Genomic DNA, 23,323 nt, shown 5'->3' on the forward strand with positions numbered 1-23,323 from the left:
ACAACATGAATGACTGTCAGAAACAAACTATTAAATCAAAAGCAATTTGCAAAGATGTTCATATAAAATCATGTCATTTATATAAAGTTCAAAATATGTATAACTAAAAATATAATGATTAGGACTATGTATGGGAGAAAATGGAAAAGAAATGCAAGGAATCAACAAAATTCAGGATGGTGGTTACTTCTGGAGAAGTTTTGGAGGTGAAGGAATGGAAATTGGGAAAAGCACATAGTCAGCATCAAAGGTACTAGTGATGGTTTTTAAGGTGGGTGGCATATGCACTGAAATTAATTTTATTGTTATTACTATTTTTACGTTTCACTTATGTTATTTTGCATGTATTGTAAGTAATAATAAGTAATAAAAACAGAACAAAAGTTAAGATATAAGGTGTACCTATTTCTTTCTTAAATTGGCTGTCTCCCCTAAGGATAAGCCAAGAGTATGCCCACAGCAAGATTCCTGTATTGTGTACACTTCTGGAGAGGTGCTATAACAATTAAGATTTGCCCATCCACCACATCTACTCCATCATCCCAAATAAACAACTCTTTCCTACTTTTTCCTGAGTCCAACATTTCTAGCTCTTATTGCTTTGAGTTAAGAATATATGTGTGTTTGTTCCACTTACTTCTTTAGAATGCTGGTCCTTCTCATCTAGTAAATGCTTCACTTGGCTTTAGGTGCATTAATTTGGTGTGAAAACACTACCCTCACCCCTCCAATTTCTAGCATGGATACAGGTTTTTTCCTATTTTTTCAAATATTTGTTTAGTCATTGCAAGGGTAGTTAAATGCCTGGATTCAAGGCACAACTTCTACTTAGAAATCTTATTGCTATGTTTTAAATGGACAGGTAGTTTGACTTTCCTTTCTGAGACTACTGTTTAGAGACTAGTGTTACAATTCTAGAACTGTCATCCCAAACAAAGCTACTGCCAACTCACCCTTCATTACAAAAATAATTAACAGTTGATCCAAACTGGGTGTCTTTGTTGATGTCCATTTTGCCATTTATGAGCTCTGGAAGAGATCCACATGATTTACCTATGGGAAAGAAGCAGAATGTGGGGACTGGGTGTAGAATACTCTGAACGTCTGTTAATACATAAGGTCCCAAACTGGCCATAGCTCTTGTAGTTCCATAGATTTGCCACCTTGAGGAAACTCACAAGACTGCCTCAGGATCAGCCACCTACTAAGCACCACTTTCAAAAAGACCTCCCTTCCAGATCTCATCCCCATATTTTTTGCCTCTTAGAAAGATGTAAACTTTGCTTTATTACTAAAATGCTTACTCTGTAATTCAACCAGTGTACATCAAAAGTCTTGAAGTTTGGGATTCTCTCCCCACCTACACTTTTCTTTCCTTTCCTGTGTCATTCATTACTTAGTTTCAGTTGTAAAAATGGGACACCCCTAGTGAATGGAGATTTTCCCTCAATCATGCCTTGTGATGGTCATTTCTCATGAAATGAACTTGTAATGAAGGTGCTAGGAACTCAAAGCAGTAGGAAGATATGACCTACAAGAAGAACTCTCACATCTTTTTATACCTTAGGCAAAGTTACCAAGACACGTGTCTTGGTTTCAAAATTTGAACGACTGATCAGATCTTAAGGATTATTGACACAGAGGAGTCCTCAGGCTAGAGTTACTTACGCCTACAGTTGTTTTCAGGGCTTGACCAGACAGAGTTTTGCAGGCAGGTGATAGAGAACACTCTTCCGTAGTAACCAAGGCGGCATTTATACTTCACAGATGTCCCAACAGGAAACTCATCTTTGTCAATCGGTTCTGTAGGCATGGCGAATGTAAGGCGCACCGGGGATTGGCACTGACCTGGAGAGCAAGACCACAGGGACGTCAAAGTTAGTGGAGAGGCTCTCCGCTCCCACAGCTACGGGAGCTCGGCCACCCGCGCCGGGCGGGCTCCACCCGAGCCTTCGGGACCCACGGGCAAGCAGCGTGCTGCCGAGCCCCTGACGTTCCACGTGCCCTGGAAGCGGCTCCTGCTCCGCGACTTTCCTGAGGAGCCGGCGCGGCCACGGCTTTGGATCCCGCCGCCAGGGGTCTCGCATTCCGGGCAGCCCCTCAGCATCCCGGAGCTGCCCCGACAGTGTAAAATCGACGCGGGGGGGATGACTGAGGCTTCGGTTTCGCCCAGCAAGAGCTGCGACAGCGGGGACACTGTCGCCCCGGACGGCGCGGAGCTTGAGGGTCGCGGCCTGGAGAGTGGCGATCCGCCGCTGCCGCAGCCGCCCGTGCGGCCCCGCGGACCAGGGGAGGGGCGGTGGCGACGACGGGTCGGGTCGCGCAGAGTCCCTGCGGGGAGACTGGGGGGCCGCGCTGCGCCAGCTCAATGAAGAATTTTGGCAGTAAAACAGCTTCCAGTGCTGGAGGAATCCTTTACCACCTATTGATCTGGCAGACATTGAAGATGTAAGTGAAGACAACCCGACAAAAACAACACTTCCGGGCAAGAATGCAGTGGTTGAGATTAATATGGAGTCCTGACAGAAGGAGCTGAAGAAATGGGTTTTTCTGAATTTGAGGAAACATCTCTAAGTGAATTTATGTCTTCTTAAAGAAAAAAGTTATTTTCCATACTTGATGTGATATCATTCCCAAACCTGAAAAATGAGGAAAAATTGTTTTAAAGATAAATGCCTGCAGCCACTACTGTACCTCCCAATAGGGATTTGTCAAGGATATAGTGCAGTTACAGGAGAAGTATTTTATGTATGCATTCTTAAGAAAAATTTATGTTTAGGTTCTAAATTTGAAGATATCAATCTTATACAAAGGAATTCTGACAGTTTTAGAAATAGATGGGATACATTCAGATATTCCTCTTGTTGCACCAAAAAGTTAATTTGTGCTACATGAAATGAATATTGTTGTATAATAACTTATTAATAAAATGCTTTCTAATACATTTTATTGACTCTTCTTCGTTGAACAAATAGCTGACTTAAACATCTATGCAAACTTAAAATGTGGGGGGTTCTTTCTGAAACCTGATATTGTTTTTGTTTTGTTTTGTTTTGTTTATTTATTTTGGCTGCACGCAGGTTTTCTCTACTTGCGATGAGCGGTGGCTACTCTTCTTTGCGGTACACGGCTTCTCATTGTGGTGGCTCCTCTTGTTGCAGAGCACGGGCTCCAGGCGCAAGGGCTTCAGTAGTTGTGACACGCGGCTCAGTAGTTGTGGCTCACAGGCTCTAGAGCACAAGCTCAGTAGTTGTGGTGCATGGGCTCAGTTGCTCTGCGGCATGTGGGATCTTCCCAGACCACGGCTCGAACCCGTGTCCCCTGCATTGGCAGGGGGATTCTTAACCACTGCAGCATCAGGGAATTCCCCCTGGTATTGTTTTTTTTTTTTCTTCCTTCCCTTACTTTATTTTTTATTTATTTTATTTTTTAAATTGTTATTGGTATAGTTGATTTACAGTGTTGTTTTAGTTTCTGCTGTACAGCAAAGTGAAACAGTTATACATATACATATATCCACTCTTTTCTAGATTCTTTGCCCATATAGGTCATTACAGAGTATTAAGTAGAGCTCCCTGTGCTATACAGTAGGTCCTTATCCATGATCTATTTTATTTTATTTTTTTAAATTTAATTTAATTTAATTTTTTAATTTTTTAATTTTTTAAATTTTTTAACATCTTTATTGGAGTATAATTGCTTTACAATGGTGTGTTAGTTTCTGCTTTATAAGAAAGTAAATCAGCTATACATATACATATATCCCAGTATCTCTTCCCTCTTATGTCTGCCTGACTCCCACCCTCCCTATCCCACCCCTCTAGGTGGTCACAAAGCACCGAGCTAATCTCCCTGTGCTATGCGGCTGCTTCCTACTAGCTATCTATTTTACATTTGGTAGGGTATATATATCTATGCCACTCTCTCACTTTGTCCCAGCTTAGCCTTCCCCCTTCCCCGTGTCCTCAAGTCCATTCTCTAGTAGGTCTGCATCTTTACTCCCGTCTTGCCCCTAGGTTCTTCATGACCATTTTTTTTTGATTCCATATATATGTGTTAGCATACAGTATATGTTTTTCTCTTTCTGACTTACTTCACTCTGTATGACAGACTCTAGCTCCATCCACTTCACCACAAATAACTCCATTTCGTTTCTTTTTATGGCTGAGTAATATTCCATTGTATATATGTGCCACATCTTCTTTATCCATTCATCCGATGATGGACACTTTGGTTGCTTCCATGTTCTGGCTATTGTAAATAGAGCTGCAATGAGCATTGTGGTACATGACTCTTTTTGAATTATGGTGTTCTCAGGGTATATGCCCAGCAGTGGGATTGCTGGGTGGTAAGGTAGTTCTGTTTTTAGTTTTTTCAGGAACCTCCATACTGTTCTCCATAGTGGCTGTATCAATTTACATTCCCACCAACAGTGCAAGAGGGTTCCCTTTTCTCCACACCCTCTCCAGCATTTATGGTTTGTAGAGTTTTTGATGATGGCAATTCTGACTGGTGTGAGATGATATCTCATTGTAGTTTTGATTTGCATTTCTCTAATGATTAATGACGTTGAGCATTCTTTCATGTTTTTGCTGGCAATCTGTATATCTTCTTTGGAAAAATGTCTATTAAGTCTTCTGCCCATTTTTGGATTGGGTTGTTTGTTTTTTTGATATTGAGTTGCATGAGCTGCTTGTAAATTTTGGAGATTAATCCTTTGTCAGTTGCTTCATTTGCAAATATTTTCTCCCATTCTGAGGATTGTCTTTTCGTCTTGTTTAAGGTTTCCTTTGCTGTGCAAAAGCTTTTAAGTTTCATTAGGTCCCATTTGTTTATTTTTCTTTTTCTTTCCATTTCTCTAGGAGGTGGATCAAAAAGGATCTTGCTGTGATTTATGTCATTGAGTGCTCTGCCTAGGTTTTCCTCTAAGAGTTTTATAGTGTCTGGCCTTACATTTAGGTCTTTAATCTATTTTTAGTTTATTTTTGTGTATGGTGTTAGGGAGTGTTCTATTTTCTTTCTTTTACATATAGCTGTCCAGTTTTCCCAGCACCACATATTGAAGAGGCTGCCTTTTCTCCATTGAATATTCTTGCCTCCTTTATCAAAGATAAGGTGACCATATGTGCGTGGCCTTATCTCTGGGCTTTCTATCCTGTTCCATTGATCTATATTTCTGTTTTTGTGCCAGTACCATACTGTCTTGATTACTGTAGCTTTGTAGTATAGTCTGAAGACAGGGAGCCTGATTCCTCCAGCTCTGCTTTTCTTTCTCAAGATTGCTTTGGCTATTCGGGGTCTTTTGTGTTTCCATACAAATTGTGAAATTTCTTGTTCTAGTTCTGTGAAAAATGCCTGTAGTAGTTTGATAGGGATTGCATTGAATCTGTAGATTGCTTTGAGCAATATAGTCATTTTCACAATGTTGATTCTTCCAGTCCAAGAACATGGTATATCTCTTCATCTATTTCTATCATCTTTAATTTCTTTCATCAGTGTCTTATAGTTTTCTGCAGGTCTTTTGTCTCCTTAGGTAAGTTTATTCCGAGGTATTTTATTCTTTTTGTTGAAATGGTAAATGGAAGTGTTTTCTTAATTTCACTTTCAGATTTTTCATCATTAGTGTATAGGAATGCAAGAGATTTCTGTGCATTAATTTTGTATCCTGCTACTTTACCAAATTCATTGATTAGCTCTAGTAGTTTTCTGGTAGCATCTTTAGGATTCTCTATGTATAGTATCATGTCATCTGCAAACAGTGACAGCTTTACTTCTTTTCCAATTTGGATTATTTTATTTCTTTTTCTTCTCTGATTGCTGTGGCTAAAACTTCCAAAACTATGTTGAATAATAGTGGTGAGAGTGGACAACCTTGTCTTATTCCTGATCTTAGTAGAAATGGTTACAGTTTTTCACCATTGAGAATAATGTTGGCTGTGGGTTTTTCCAATATGGCCTTCATTATGTTGAGGTAAGTTCCCTCTGTGCCTACTTTCTGGAGGGTTTTTATCATCAGTGGGTGTTGAATTTTGTTGAAAGCTTTTTCTGCATCTATTGAGATGACCGTATGGCTTATATTTTTCATTTTGTTAATATGGTGTATCACATTGATTGATTGCGTATATTGAAATATACTTGCATTCCTGGGATAATCCCGAGTTGATCATGGTGTATGATCCTTTTAATGTGCTGTTGGATTCTGTTTGCTAGTATTTTGTTCAGGATTTTTGCATCTATGTTCATCAGTGATATTGGCCTGTAGTTTTCTTTCTTTGTGACATCTTTGTCTGGTTTTGGTATCAGGGTGATGGTGGCTTCATAGAATGAGTTTGGGATTGATCCTCCCTCTGCTATATTTTGGAAGAGTTTGAGAAGGATAGGTGTTAGCTCTTCTCTAAGTGTTTGATAGAATTTGCCTGTGAATCCATCTGGTCCTGGGCTTTTGTTTGTTGGGAGATTTTTAATCACAGTTTCAATTGCACTGCTCGTGATTGGTCTGTTTGTATTTTCTATTTCTTCCTGGTTCAGTCTCGGAAGGTTGTGCTTTTCTAAGAATTTGTCCATTTCTTCCAGGTTGTCCATTTTATTGGCATAGAGTTGTTTGTATTAATCTCTCATGATCCTTTGTATTTCTGCAGTGTCAGTTGTTACTTCTCCTTTTTCATTTCTAATTCTATTGATTTGAGTCTTCTCCCTTTTTTCCTTGATGAGTCTGGCTAATGGTTTATCAATTTTGTTTATCTTCTCAAAGAACCAGCTTTTAGTTTTATTGATCTTTGCTATTGTTTCCTTCATTTCTTTTTCATTATTTCTGATCTGATCTTTATGATTTCTTTCCTTCTGCTAACTTTGGGGTTTTCTTGTTCTTCTTTCTCTAATTGCTTTAGGTGTAAGGTTAGGTTGTTTATTTGAGAAGTTTCTTGTTTCTTAAGGTAGGATTGTATTGCTATAAACTTCCCTCTTAGAACTGCTTTTGCTGAATCCCATAGGTTTTGACTCGTCGTGTTTTCATTTTCATTTGTTTCTAGGTATTTTTTTATTTCTTCTTTGATTTCTTCAGTGATCTCTTGGTTATTAAGTAGTGCATTGTTTAGCCTCCATGTGTCAGTGTTTTTTACAAGTATTTTCCTGTAATTGATATCTAGTCTCATAGCGTTGTTGTCGGGAAATATACTTGATACGATTTCAATTTTCTTAAATTTACCAAGGTTTGATTTGCGACCCATGATTTGATCTATCCTGGAGAATGTTCCATGAGCACTCGAGAAGAAAGTGTATTCTGTTGTTTTTTTTTTTTTTTTCTGCACAAAGTGTAAAGGGTTTTTTTTAATTATGTGTAACACAAAGTTATTTAAGTCAATAAATTTTTAAGGAATTTCACATGTTCTGATTCTTTCCACTGCCAATCACCTTAGTTCCTCCAAACTCATAATCTTCAAGATAAAGTAGCCCTTTCAAAAAGAAGTTATCGTGTGAGTCAGCCCACAATTCTTTTAGTTAGGCTTCTTTGATCTCCAATGAAATATGGACACACTTCAAAATTCCCCACCTGTAATCTTTGGGATCCAATTTCCTCAAGCGATTTACTTTAGGACCATGTTTAGGGTCAGGCGATGGTGTTGTTTTTGAATGGAATGTCCTATAAATATCAATTAAGTCCATCTTGTTTAATGTATCATTTAAAGCTTGTGTTTCCTTATTTATTTTCATTTTGGATGATCTGTCCATTGGTGAAAGTGAGGTGTTAAAGTCCCCTACTATGATTGTGTTACTGTCGATTTCCCCTTTTATGGCTGTTAGTATTTGCCTTATGTATTGAGGTGCTCCTATGTTGGGTGCCTAAATATTTACAATTGTTATATCTTCCTCTTGGATCGATCCCTTGATCATTATATAGTGTCCTTCTTTGCCTCTTGTAATAGTCTTTGTTTTAAAGTCTATTTTGTCTGATATGAGAATTGCTACTCCAGCTTTCTTTTGATTTCCGTTTGCATGGAATATCTTTTTCCATCCCCTCACTTTCAGTCTGTATGTGTCCCTAGGTGTGAAGTGGGTCTCTTGTAGACAGCATATATACGGGTCTTGTTTTTGTATCCATTCAGCCAGTCTATGTCTTTTGGTTGGAACCTTTAATCCATTTACATTTAAGGTAATTATTGATATGTATGTTCCTATTACCATTTTCTTAATTGTTTTGGGTTTGTTGTTGTAGGTCTTTTCCTTCTCTTGTGTTTCCTGCCTAGAGAAGTTCTTTTAGCATTTGTTGTAAAGCTGGTTTGGTGGTGCTGAATTCTGTTAGCTTTTGCTTGTCTGTAAATATTTTAATTTCTCTTCTCATTTAATTTGAATGAGATCCTTGCTAGGTAGAGTAATCTTGGTTGTAGGTTTTTCCCTTTCATCACTTTAAATATGTCCTGCCACTCCCTTCTGGCTTGCAGAGTTTCTGCTGAAAGATCAGCTGTTTACCTTATGGGGGTTCCCTTCTATGTTATTTGTTGCTTTTCCTTTGCTGTTTTTAATATTTTTTCTTTGTATTTAATTTTTGATAGTTTGATTAATATGTGTGTTGGCGTGTTTCACCTTGGATTTATCCTGTTTGGGGCTTTCTGTGCTTCCTAGACTTGATTGACTATTTCCTTTCACATGTTAGGGAAGTTTTCAACTATAATATCTTCAAATATATTCTCCGTCCGTTTCTTTTTCTCTTCTTCTTCTGGGACCCCTAATTCGAATGTTGGTGTGTTTAATGTTGTCCCAGAGGTCTCTGAGACTGCTCTGTGGTAGTTATTTTCACTATTTTATCTTCCAGGTCACTTATCCATTCTTCTGCCTCAGTTATTCTGCTACTGATTCTTTCTAGAGAATTTTAAATTTCATTTATTGTGTTGTTCATTATTGTTTGTTTGCTCCTTAGTTCTTCTAGGTCCTTGTTAAACGTTTCTTGTATTTTCTCCATTCTATTTCCAAGATTTTGGATCATCTTTACTATCATTATTCTGAATTCTTTTTCAGGTAGACTGCCTATTTCCTCTTCATTTGTTAGGTCTGGTGGGTTTTTACCTTGCTCCTTCATCTGCTGTTTGTTTCTCTGTCTTCTTATTTTGCATAACTTACTGTGTTTGGGGTCTCCTTTTTGCAGGCTGCAGGTTCATAGTTCTCGTTGTTTTTGGTGTCTGTCCCCAGTGGCTAATTTTGGTTCAGTGGCTTGTGTAGGCTTCCTGGTGGAGGGGACTAGTGCCTGTGTTCTGGTGGATGAGTCTGGATCTTGTCTTTCTGGTGGGCAGGTCCACATCTGGTGTGCGTTTTGGGGTGTCTGTGAACTTAGTATGAATTTAGGCAGCCTCTCTGCTAATGGGTGGGGTTGTATTCCTGTCTTGCTAGTTGTTTGGCATAGGGTGTCCAGCACTTTAGCTTGCTGGTCGTTTAGTGGAGTTGCGTCTTGGTGTTGAGATGGAGATCTCTGGGCGTTTTTCACCGTTTGATATTACGTGGATCTGGGAGGTCTCTGGTGGACCAATGTCCTGAACTTGACTCTCCCAGTTCAGAGGCACAGCCCTGACACTCATTTGGAGCACAGAGACCCTTTTTGGGAGGTCTGAGGTCTTCTGCCAGCGTTCAGTAGGTGTTCTGTAGGAGTTGTTCCACATGTAGATGTATTTCTGATGTATTTGTGGGGAGGAAGGTCTCTCCACGTCTTACTCTTCTGCCATCTTGAAGCTCCTTCCCCCTTGTATTGTTTTAAAAGAGCTTTCTAGATGTAAAGTCGTGAAAATTTTAATTGGGTAGGATATTTGCATAAGTTCCAATATTTAACATTTGTTAAACTTGACTTTGGGCAATCAAAATTGGATAAAAAAGAAAGAGATATGTATGGAAATATGTTAATATAAATGTTTCAGACATTACAGGAAACGTCTAAAAATCTTATATGTTCTGGTATAATGTTATAAGTAATAATCCTAGTTATTACTTTAAAATGTATATCTCAGAAATAACTAATTTTCTTGTCAACTGCATTATTATGAACTTTCATCAAATCTTTAACCATGGTCATTTTTAAGTCTTTCGTCATTTACAGACAGTTCTGGGTGTACTCTGATGATTTTGCAAATATGTTCCTATAAAAGAGTTTCATCTTCAAGAAATTCATGGAAAAGACTCTGACAAGTACAGGTTTCTGGTAACTGACTGTACTGCTGAACTGAATGAATAAGCATTTTCAGAACTCTAATGAAAAACTGATGAACTCATAAAAGTGCTAACAAAAGATCAAGATGAAAAAAAAAAGAAATTAATTACATGGGACTGAGTGAACTGATGAGGATGAGTATAATTTTTGTGACTTTCTGACTGAATTAAAAAAAAAAAATCCCACAAGGACTCAGAGGAAAAGAATATACAAATCAATTTTCACTGCAAAGTAAAGGAGCTGTTACAGTGGAGGATTACTGGACTGAATGTCAATATTATGACATAGTATAAGTGTGTTTCATGTTTGGTAATTGCAATCATTGTTGCTTTTGTTGTGGTCATCCATGTACAATGCTTGGTGTCAGTCTATTTATCTCTTGTAAAAATAAAATACAGTGTGTGTGTGTGGAAAAAAAAAATTTTCACTGCAAAGTAAAGGAGCTGTTACAGTGGAGGATTACTGGACTGAATGTCAATATTATGACATAGTATAAGTGTGTTTCATGTTTGGTAATTGCAATCATTGTTGCTTTTGTTGTGGTCATCCATGTACAATGCTTGGTGTCAGTCTATCTATCTCTTGTAAAAATAAAATACAGTGTGTGTGTGTGGAAAAAAAAAAAAAAAAAAAAGAAAGAGAAATGAGTAGGTGCTTCCTTCCCCCTTTTCCCAGGATAAGAGGAAAGAAATTTATCATATTTCTTTTTCTTTTTTTTTTTTTTCTTTCAATTCCTTGGTTTTGGATTGTTTTGAGGGTATGGTGTTTAATGCTTATTACTTTAGACTTGTAGTTGTAAACGCTGACAACACTTCAAAAAGTTTTGAATGGGCTCCACTCCTGAGAGATTCTCATGTAATTGTTCTGAGGTGGGCTTTGGGTGTAGCTATTTCTTTTAAGCACCAGTTCTTCTTCCTCCCGTTCCTCAAATGAGCAGACCTGTTCGAGAACCACTAGACTAATGATAGTTTTTCCTGTTTAAAGGAGACAAGTAACTTGAGCTGAAGCTCTGCCTCCTTAATTACCTTTGTTTTTTTTTGTTTTTTGTTTTTTTTAAATTTTATTTATTTATTTATTTATTCTTGACTGTGTTGGGTCTTTGTTTCTGTGCGAGGGCTTTCTCCAGTTGCGGCAAGCGGGGGCCACCCTTCATCGCGGTGCGCGGGCCCCTCACCATCGCGGCCTCTCCCGTTGCAGAGCAGAGGCCCCAGACGCGCAGGCTCAGTAATTGTGGCGCACGGGCCTAGCTGCTCCGCGGCATATGGGACCCTCCCAGACCAGGGCTCGAACCCGTGTCCCCTGCACCGGCAGGCAGACTCTCAACCACTGCGCCACCAGGGAAGCCCTACCTTTGTTTTTATTTTGCTCTGTTGAGGGCTTTGTTACAACTAAATTATTGTGTCATTATTACTGTTTTATTGTTAAAGAAATAAAGTAAACAATTTGTGTTTGAGTTTAAAAAAAAAGCTAGTGGAGAAATTTCTATGTTACTTTCTCTTTTTTCCTCCAATATGTTTCATAATTGTAGCAGTAACCACTGTTGGAAGTCTGTTGCCAAGTCAGCAAAAAGAAATTTCAGCACATGATTTGTAGACAAAGCTCAACAACTATGAAGGCATATTTTTAAATGCATATTTTAAATATTAGACTCAGCTACTACCCCTGAAGACCTCATAGGTTTAAGTTAAAGTAATAAAAATACCATTTAGAGTCAATCAATATGTAATCAAGAAGAAATATCTGCTGGAAATATACCATTTTACTTTAGTTTTAAAAATCTCTTTTTTCTGTTTTTTTTTTTAAATCTGTTGTTCCTCCCCACACTCCCTACTAATTAATTCAAATAATGGAGGATAGATTGAAACCAATCAATTAACTGGTCAATTTTTTTAGTCTTCAAAGAACCAGCTTTTGGCTTTGTTGATTTATGTTTATCTTCATTTTATTTTTACTAAAAGTTTCTTGAGTTTATTTGGTGTTCTTTTTTAAAAAATGTTTTTCTTGAGATAATTACTTAGAATTTTTTTATTTTCAGCTTATCATAGTCTAAAAAAAGCTTCAGACTATTATTTTTATTCTAAGCATAGATTTAGCTGTATTCCACAAGTTTTAATGTGTCATATTTTCTTTTTTTTCAGTTTAAAATATTTGATAATGACCATTGTAGTTTCTTCAATGACCCATGGTTTACTTAGAAATGTTTTTCAGAATTTACAACCATTTGAGCAATGTTTCTAGCTGTATATTTATTATCAAGTTTTGAGATTGATTGAGTTTGTTTTATGGCTCAGCGTATGATCAACTGAGATAACTGTATGTGTATGTATTTGTAAAAAATATGTGTCTGTCATAGAGGGTGCAGTGCCCTGGGTATATCAGTGAGGCACAATCTGTTAATATTTGTTTAAATCTTCTACACACTTACTGATTTGTTGGGAGTCTGCTTATTCTACCAGATAATGTTCCATCTATTGTATATTTGTCTTATTTCTTTTTCTAACTCTGTCCATTTTTTTACTTTTATATATTAATATATACATATTTTTAACATTTTTATTTAGGTACAGTAATGTACCTTTATATATTTTAAAATTATATTTTCTAGTAGATAGACTCTTTTATAATTAGAACATATCTCTCTTTATCTCTAGTAATGAATCTTGCCTCAAATTCTATTTTGTCTGCTTTATTTATAAGGCAATTAAGAAACAAATAACAAGTTTGTAGATTTAGTCCTCAATATATCTATAACTATTTTAAATATAAACACACAATGATAATTTAAAGACAAAGATTGTCATAATGTCACATTTGTCAAATCAGCTTTCTTTTGGTTCATTTTTGCATAATGTGTTTTCCATCTTTTTATATTCATTCATTCTGTCTCTGAACATGTATATTATTTGTTTTGTATGGAACACATAGTTTTTATTTTTACTTTTATTTATTCTTTTATTTATATATTTATTTATTTAGGCTGCACAACACAGCTTGCAGGATCTTAGTTCCCTGACCAGGGATTGAACCTGGGCCCTGGCAGTGAAAGCATGGAGTGCTAACCACTTGGCAACCAGGGAATTCCCTGTAGTTTTTATTTTTAATTAATTATGATAGAGGTTCCCAAACTAAGTTCACAGTGCTCTTGAGGTCTTAGTAATTTTTTCACGTCATTCCTAGCCAAAAAAGAAATACTTAACAGTTTTATTTATTAAATAACTGGACCCAAACAGCTTAATAAGTCTTGTGCCCACCATAATTCTTAATAATAGAATGTTAGACACTGCTCAGCTTCTCAAACCTTGGAATCAGATTGTAAACTGCCACTTAATTTCCTATACCATTAATTTTCATTACTTTTATCTTCATTCTGACTTTCACTCTTCTTCCAGGTCTCTGCTAAAATGCTGCTTCCTTTTTGAAGCCTTCCCTGACCCTCCCAGGGATTTTGAATCTGGACTACTTCCCTCTGCCCACCCCCATAATAATTTCTAATTGGACCCTTTACTTTTCCTTTTATATCACTTACTATAAGTTGTGCTTTTTATATTTATGTGCTTTTAAAAATATCTATTTCTCTCAATAGGTATTAGACATGCATATTAGACATGCATAATATGAAGGCAAAGAAACCCCATGATTTTTGCTCCTCTAAACTAATACCTAGTCCAGGTGCCTAGCACTCAATTATAAGTAGTCTGTGCATATTTGTTGCAATGAATAGATGAATGATGAATTACCTACAAAACTTTAAAAAATCAAGAGTCTGGGCTATATCCCTAAAAGCTCTAATTTAGTGGTTGTGGGTTACAGCCCGCAAAACTATCTTTTTAAAAAGCTTCACAGGTGATTTTGATAGACAACAGCACTTTGAGAACCACCGTGACAAACAGGAAAAAGCTACAAAGTAAAAAAACAACTCCTGTGATATCAAATGTTACGCCTTCACCTTTTCTTTAGTTGATATGTGGGATGAGTGTAATTTTGATATTCGTCTCATCCATTGATGCTGGACAAGGGAAGAGATTCCAAATGGACCTTCTGGTGCCAAAAGTTTTACTAGGAGAGGCTGAATGTAACAGCAAAGCTCACAAGGAGAAGACAGAGATCTAAAACAAAAAAGCAAATGGAATGGATAGTTCTTAGAATGGCATTACTTTCCTTTAAGTACCTAAAATTCTTACCTGAGTTCTGGGTATAGTATATAGAATAATTAAAAATTCAAATTTGGATAATATCCCAAATAAAAAGGAATATATGAAACTTCACCTGAGAAAGCTTGATCTAGTCTCTTTTTCCTCCTTCATTGCCAATCCCTCAAATTATGGCTGGTTCCTATGATAACTATATTAATATGAACTCTGTAAACTCAAGATCTACAAGAGTTTACAAAAAAACTTTTTGTATAGCTTTATTAAGATATATTAAATACAGTAAGTGTACAATTTGATGACTCTTGACATATGTATGCACCATGAAATGATCACCATAAACAAGACAACAAACATTTCCATCACACTCCCTACAGTTTCCTAATGTTTCTTTGTAATCCATCCATCTCTCTATCTCCTTCTCTAGTTAACCTCCAACCTGCTTCCTCTTACACAGATTGATCTGACTTCTAGAATTTCATATAAACTGAATCACTCAGTTTGTACTTTTTATTTTTGTCTAGCTTTCACATAGCATAATTATTTTGAGAATAATCCAGGTGTTGCATATAAAAATTTGCATGGTTTTGTTTTGTTTTGTTTGCTGAATAACATTCAGTTACAAAAATACACCTTAATTTAGTTTACCCTTTCAGCTGTTGAAGGACTTTTGAATTGCTTCCAGTTGTTGGCTGTTACAAATAAAGCTGCTATAAAAATTCATGAACAAGTCTTTATGAGGACATATGCTTTCATTTCTCTTGAGTAAATACCTAGGAGTGAAATGCTTAGATACATGTGTGTTTAACCTTTTAAGAAACTGCCAAAACTCTGTTTCCAAAGTGGTTGTATCATTTTACCAATGAGCAATGCATGATAATTCTAGTTACTTCGCCTTATAACCAATAGTTGGCATGGTCAGTTTTTAAAATTTTAGCCATTCTGGTGGATGTATAGTGTCATCTCATTGTGATTTTTGTCTTGGATGACACAGTCCACTTTGAAATACACCTGACTTAAAAATTCTACTCAAGGCAGGTTGATTTATTCTATACTATAAGTACAAACTATCCATTATTTCTTCCATGTCTGTTCAAACATGAGCTGACAACCTGGAGTATGCTCTGCTCCCCATACTGCATATTCTGCTCTTTATTGAAGGGACCTGAGAATGTTTTGCTTAAGTGACTCTGTAAGTTAAAGAAAAAAAGAAAAATTTTTTATATATTTTTATATTTAAATATTTTATATATTTTATTTTATATTTAAATATTTAAATATATTAAATATTAAATATATTTATATATTTTGTGATATATATTAAATGATATATATTTGGTGTATTATATATTATATAATATTATGTACTACATACTTTGTTATAATGTATAATATACATTAGATTTTCTATATGGCATAATATAATATATACTTTGGTATAGTTTGGTATTAAATAATATATAATATTTAATATGCACATTATGTATTATATAGGTTAATATATATTATATATAATCTATACAAACTATAAGAAGTTAATATTAGATATTACATTATAATATATATTACATAACTTAATAAAGCTATTATATATAATTATATGTTTGCAATATACAGTGTAATCATACATGCTATATTATATAAGAGCATAAATATAGCATATGTTTTATAATATAAATATAACAATTTATGTATATAAAACAGTATGTTATATTACAGAATATAACATAATTATATTGTTAATTTTTATGTAACATGTTTTATTATGTATATTTAAATGTTAAATATATTTAAACATGTATATTTAATAATTTTAGGTATATACCAATATATATTATATATAAATTGAACTTTAAAGAATATGAAACAGATGAAAAACATTTTAAATGCTTTGTTAATCATGATGACTTAATATGATCATATTGGAACAAATGGAATCACAGTAAGTTTCTCTGTTAACAGTAGTGAATATAAAGCTACATTTCAACTTGTCTTCTTGATACTTTCTAGATATTTTTTTGTTTTTGTCAACTTTTGGTCAGTTATGATTAAACCGACAGGGTTTCTTCCTCTTAATGGCTGTGTGTGTGGAGGAGATTGTCAGCTATGCCGTTCAATTGTTTGCTTGAGTTGGCCCTATTAGAATTATTGTTTCTATGCAGGAAAATTTTGAAGTTACTTGTCCCATTGTGAAGGTTATATTAGATAAAGCTAGGTAACATAAATCTACTCATCTGAGCATATGTAAACTGAAATAGGTCACAAATTACAGAAATCCAACTGGAATGCCCCTCCTTTCTACCTTGCATCTTTCCACACCAGGGTAACAGTGAGATCTGACCCGAGGACCCAGTGAGGGTGCCAGAGTCTGCTCTATGTTCAAAGTGGTCCTAGTAATGCTTAACTAGTGTGCTAATTTTTATGTAAAATAAATATACCTGTGAAACATGCTTTACAATCTTTTTTTTGGGGGGATTCACTCCTCTAGTGCTGTTAAAGCCATGCTGCTTCCACTCAGGTGAAGATCACTGGAGCTGTCTCCCTTTTCAATCACCCCATGGCCTTCAGGTTCTTGTGTGACTTCCTAGTCATGGTTTTGTAGATCCCCATGGGGATTTTCAGGTTATAAAACCCTGTCACGTACACTACCTCATCTGATTTTTACAATAACCCTCTCAGATAGCAGAATGTCAATTATGTTTATTTTATATGTGTGGACCCTCAAGATCAGGAATGTTAATTGACTTGCTGGGTTCAAGGCTCCCAGCTAGTAAGTAGCAGAGGCTGGACAAACCAGAACCCTGGCCTCCTAATTAAGGAGATTTCATAAAAACCCACCACCATACCACCCTGTATGCATACACCTTGGAGGCATAGCTCTCTCTTACATTTCTTTCAAAGTCCAAAGTGCTGTGCACACTGTCAGCATTCCATCAGCATTTTCTTTAGCTAAATTACTTTGGCAAGTAAATTACTAGATAGTTTAGTTTAGGCTGTTTCACATTTTGAAGTTATTATGATGACCTTAGGAAATTTTTTTTTGTAATTAATAGTGTCTGACGGGGAGGGGGAAGGGTAAGCTGGGACGAAGTGAGAGAGTAGCACTGACATATATACACTACCAAATGTAAAATAGATAGCTAGTGGGAAGAAGCTGCCTCGCACAGGGAGATCAGCTCGGAGCTTTGTGACCACCTAGAGGGATGAGATAGGGAGGGTGGGAGGGAGACGCAAGAGGAAGGGGATATGAGGGTATATGTATACATATAGCTGATTCACTTTGTTATGCAGCAGAAACTAACACAACATTGTAAAGCAATTATACTCTAATAAAGATGTTAAAAAAATTAGTTCCATAAATTGAACAAATGTTACATTAAAAATAAAGAGATAAATTGACCTTGAAAAAAAAATAGTGTCTGGGATTGTACTATAATAGTAATTTAATAAACACGGACAGGTTACAACAACATTCCAGAAAGAAGGGGGCCAGATACCCACAAAGTCCACAAAAATTATAAGCACAGATTGCTTAATTTACTTGGCATGCTTCGCCTCTGAAAATAAAGCTTTAGGTTTTATCCCATTTCTTCACCGAACAGGTTCTTTTATGACATCTAAGGAGATAAGATATTAATAACAATTTCTTTGGAAACTTGATTTCCCTTTTCCTCTTAGAAGAGAAGGCACAATCAAATAATGAATGCAAAACATCTAGTGACAGCGAAGAACAAACTGCGTTTTCAAGAGGCTGGACAAAAAAAGACTGTCACTTCAACCAAGATGTTGACACAAGTCTAAGCAACTAAGAAGACTTCTAGGAAAGTAAAAAATATTAAGAGAAGGGCTCTAATCTCTGTTTACCTGTTTGAAGCTAACGGAAGGAAGGGAGGATGCCACGTCAAAATTTTCATGATAGTTTTGCTCTAAACAATTGACTAAAATGGGACAATATGTAAACATCTCTACACTTTCCTTCTACTGGTAACCGTTACACTGAGGGTTCTGCGGCTTAGCTAGCTCTTCTAACCCCAAGCACCTGGGATCTGTAATGATGGCAGTGGTTGTTTGGGGTGTGGGTGGGGTGAATATAGCCAGATGCAGGGCACTTTTCAGGTGATAACTGCAACCCCTGGACTGCTTGTCCAAACACACTCGTGAACAAAGAGCTGAAGTAATGACGATAGAAATCAAGTGGCAGGCCCTGTGTTAGACCTTTGACACGCTTTATGCCATTTAGGTACCAACCCCATGAGGTACAGAGATCAGTATTCGCATTGACAGACGACGAAACACGTGTAGTAACTTTCCTCACAATTAATATGTTTCTAGGATTAGAACCCAAGTTTGTCGAATTTCCAACCCCCCTTTCTTTCCCTGTGATCAGCGCCACACTGCTATAAGCCAGTCTCTGTATTAACACAAAGGCAAGCAATTCCGTGCAGCACCTGTTCATCGTCTGCGCTGAGCACAACATAAGCCCCCCGAAGAGAGGAATTCGACCAGTGCCACCAGGGTCCCGGGACACAGAGGGAATCCCGGAGCCGACTTGCCTTCTCGCGCGCTTAACGCATGTTAAGAGACACTTCGGACGCGAGGGCCAACAAGGTAGTGCCCGCCGCGCCCGCTCCCACGCCCGCCCGCATCTCACCCCAGGCCGCCGGCAGCGCGAGCAGCGCCAGAACCGCCAGGAGGGCTCCTCCGGGACAGGAGGTAGGCAGCGCTGGCGGCAGGAGAGGCTCCTGGCTCCTCGGAGAAGTGGCTCGCATCCTCCCCAAGGGCCTCTAGTAACCAGATGCGATCTCGGAGAAAATCGAAGTCAGGGGGAAGTGCAGCCGAGAGAAGTACCACACACCCGGTTCCGCTCCCAGGGTCTGGGAAGCGTGGCGGAGGTTCCGGGACAAAAACCTTTTGACCACAACTTCCCCTTGGTGAGCAAGGTCTTGTTTACTCCCAGTTTGCATTGCTTCTAACAAGTATCACTCCCAAAGACCAGCTTAGAGATCCAGATACAGGAGGAAAATCTGGCAGCGCTTTCAGCTCCTTGATGTATTCCGCGTGGGAGGATGGGCAGTTCCAGACAAAGGCGGTGGATTCTCACAAGTTCGCTTTTATACACCCCTGCACGACTTTTCCCCTTCTCAAGAATCCACGTGGGTAGGTCACCTAAAGAAATGCCTGCTCTTTCTGTTGAAGCAACAGTTGCAGGCAGCATGCACAGTGTACAGGGAATATGAAGAACCAATTTCTTTATGTTGAATTGAGAAACACTAAGCCACTGAAAGATTTTTTAAAAGAGAGTGACTAAATCAAATTTGCATTTTAAAAAGTATGATTCTGTCTATAGTATAGAGACTGGATAGGAATAAGGCAATAGCGGAGACCAGCAAGGAGGCTTTTGCCATCATCTGGATGGGATTTGGTGGCGACTGTGACTAGGGATAAAGTAGACAATTAAGAAAGATATTGGAGATGAACAAAATTTGCTCAAGCATTGGATTTTGGTTAATTTCTTTCTTAAAGTTAGTGGTGAGAAAAAGAAGGGAATCAATAGTTAGCCCGAGGATTCAAAATGAATGGTAGTGCTATTTATTGAAATAAGAAGTATGGGGGAGGGAAAGGTAAGAATTCAAAGATGAGAGAAATGGGGGTGTGTGGTAGGCAGAATAATGGCCCCCAAGATGTCCCCATCCTATTCCCCATGACGTGTGATATGTCACCTTATGTGGCAAGAGGGATTTTGCAGGTGTGATTAAATTAAGGAGTTTGAGGTGGGGAGATTATCCTGTATTATCTGGGTGGGCAACATAATCAGAGGGGTTCTTATAAGAGGAAGGCAACAGAACAAGTGGGAAAAGGCAATGTCTGAAGCAGAGATTGGAGTGATGCTGCCATAAGCCAAGGAATGCCAGCTACCTCTAGAAGCTGGAAGAGGAAAGGAACAGATTCTTTTCTGGAGCTTTCAGAAGGAGTCAGTCCCACCAACACCTTGGTCCTGCCCTGTAATACTCATTTTAGACTTCTGACCTCCAGAATTGTTAAAACAAAAATCTGTGTTGTTTTAAGATTCAAGGTAATTTGTTATAGCAGTAACAGGAAATTAATATGGAGGAGGGAGGGTAGCCTGATCAAGGGAGAATGTCAAAGGCTATTTGGATTTTTAACTGAGAAAGTTATGGTCATGGGACAAATGGAGTTTCGTGACAGCCAGGAGGTGTGGGAATGTTCTAGGAAAAGTTTGGGAATATAGGTAGTTTGTTGATTATGAAGCTCGACTTCTAGTAAGGCCCATAAAGAGGACTTCTGAAAAGGAAATGGATGGAAGAGGGTTAAAAATCTCAGGAATTGTTGGGTCTGCTAAGGGAGAACATGTACAATAAACAATAGAAAGATAAGGATTCATCTAGAGGTTTTAAAGATTTTTTGTTGTATAGTTGATGTACAATATTAGTTTCAGTTGTACAACATAGTGATTCAAAATTTTTATTGATTATATTCCATTTAAAGTTATTATAAAATATTGGCTATATTCCCTGTGCTGTATGATATACCCTTGTACCTTATTTATTAATACATAGTAGTTTGTACCTCTTAGTCCCCTACCCCTATCTTGTCCCTCACCCCCGCCCTCTCCCTACTGGTAACCACTAGTTTGTTCCTTATATCTGTGAGTCTGTTTCTGTTCTGTTATATTCATTCATTTTTTAAAAATTAATTAATTTATTTGTTTTTATTTTTGGCTGTGTTGGGTCTTCATTGCTGCACACGGGCTTTCTCTAGTTGCAGTAAGTGGGGGCTACTCTCCGTTGCGGTACGTGGGCTTCTCACTGCCGTGGTTTCTCTTGTTGCAGAGCATGGGCTCTAGGCATGCAGGCTTCAGTAGTTGTGGCATGTGGGCTCAGTAGTTGTGGCTCGAGGGCTCTAGAGCGCAGGCTCAGTAATTGTGGTGCATGGGCTTAGTTGCTCTGCGACATGTGGGATCTTCTGGGACCAGGGCGCAACACGTGTCCCCTGCATTGGCAGGCGGGTTCTTAACCACTGCACCACCAGGGAAGCCCTATATTAATTCTTTTGTTTTATTTTTTAGATTCCACATACAAATGATAACATACAGCATTTGTCTTTTTCTGTCTGACTTATCAACCAGAGGTTTTTAACGTTTTTGTTCTTCTCAGAATTATTTTTTAGATGTAAAAAATAAAGTACATAGGATTACAAAGAAAACTGGTTATACTGAAATACAGTTCTAGCCACGAATTTTTGGAGGTCTGTGGTTCCTAAGACAAGAACTCCAGATTTAAAAATTAGTAGAAACAAGAGCCACTCATTTCTAAAGCAAGAGTCAGAACAAGTCGTATGGAGAGTGGAGTAATTCCAAATATCAAATGCTGTAGAGAGGAGAGGTGGATGAGGGTTGAAAAGATATTGTAGCAGATATTTCAGTAAATATGCTAGCTCTTTTCTCCTCCATGCATAGATATGATTCATGGTGGAGTAAAGACACTCAAGGTTGAAAACTGTCTCTACTCAGTGTACTTTCACTGTTGGAAACCCATGTACACACAGTCCAGCAAACCTATATCACTCAACATGTACAGCCTTAGCTCACACAAACAATCCAGAATACTGTCTTACTTCATTTGTCCCTTTTATTCAAGTCTCACTTCCTACCCTCACTAGTTGAGAAAGGGCAGTGTCCCAAAGGCCAGATATGTTCTTAATTTTCCATTCGTTTCCATTAGACTCTCTCCCAAGACTCTACTGCAAGAAACATCTACTTTGATCACATCACTTACCACACCTCCTTTTTAATACTTTAATACCACTCTATCAAGGATTTGGTATTATCCTTTCAAGATATTCTCAACAGAGCAATGGAAAAAGAAGCCAGATCATGGTAGGCCATGGAAAAGGGAATAGAAGATTCAATTCCCCAGGCTTACCTCACATGCTATCAGAATATGCCACTCATTACCACTTCTTTTTACACTAATCTCCTAACATCTGCTTTTTTCCCTCATATCTTGAAGGTTTTAGCTCCTAGCTCATAGCAAACTCCTCTACTGTTACTCCTGTCATAGTCCTCAGTGATTTGATATTTACAGTGATGGTATTTTCCAAATACCTGGCCTTTCGGCACCTTGACCTCTTCTCTGCCAACGATCTTGTTCTTCCTTCTACTCTGCCACTTATGCCCATGGCCATACCTTAGACCCTGTCACCATCAATTACTATAATCCCTCCATAATTTTGGCCATCCCACTGTCTAACCACCAATCCTATCCTTCTATTTCACCTCTAGTACCCTGATCCCAACAATCTTTGTATCTCTCAGTACCTACAGTCCACTGATCTTACCACCATCTTTCAATCTCAAACCCCCTTAGTGTCCTCACTTTCATCCTTACCAGGTTAAATTCCATGGTCGATCATTATAATCACTATCTTGCATACAACCTTGGCTTCCTTACCCTTCTCCCACTTTATCATATTTATTAAATGAACAGTCTTGGTTAGATTCATTTCTCCATAATTTTGCCCCTGTACCCATGAAACTGAACGTGGTTGGAGAAAAACACATATCCATGAGAACTAGTCTGTTTAATGACAACTCATTTCAAATGGACCTTTGTAATGCTGCCTGGTGTTCTTACTATAGTTACCTAGTCCATTTACTCTCTCATTCTTCCAAGTGACTATTTCAAATTTTTTATTTTGACATTGAACTCTGACTTCTCCTCCATCATTCTTAGTCTCTGTTTATAGCTTCACTTCTTTTTTTTTTCCAGAAAAAATAGAAAAAAATCAAAGAAAACTTCCACAAACTTCTCTCATTACTTAATCCCAATACCTCTATCTGGTTTATATAGTTTCCTTATCTCCTCTTAGTATGGTTATATTGTTCACACCCTTATCAAAGGCTAACTTCTCCACTAGTGCACTAGATTCAATTTGTTCTTACTTGCTCAAAGACATCACTCCAGGA

The 23,323-nt window shown here is 37.5% G+C and overlaps 2 protein-coding genes across 2 annotated transcripts in view; one reads left to right on the forward strand and one right to left on the reverse strand.

Annotated features, from left to right (window-relative positions):
• Positions 1-23,323, reverse strand: part of CR1 (complement C3b/C4b receptor 1 (Knops blood group)) — a 189,414-nt gene that overhangs the window by 128,833 nt on the left and 37,258 nt on the right. Inside the window, 2 exon segments of the mRNA XM_057528241.1 lie at positions 954-1,053; positions 1,669-1,843. Of these exon segments, the coding sequence (XP_057384224.1) occupies positions 954-1,053; positions 1,669-1,843 (275 nt within the window).
• LOC103013740 (uncharacterized protein C9orf40) lies at positions 1,926-2,523 on the forward strand (the record flags this gene model as incomplete). Its single annotated transcript, XM_007164251.2, is given in 2 exon segments — positions 1,926-2,293; positions 2,295-2,523. Coding segments are annotated over 2 exon segments (597 nt in total), but the record flags the coding sequence as incomplete, so codon positions are not given.

Source organism: Balaenoptera acutorostrata, chromosome 1 (genome assembly GCF_949987535.1).
Source record: "Balaenoptera acutorostrata chromosome 1, mBalAcu1.1, whole genome shotgun sequence".
Lineage (NCBI taxonomy): Eukaryota > Metazoa > Chordata > Mammalia > Artiodactyla > Balaenopteridae > Balaenoptera > Balaenoptera acutorostrata.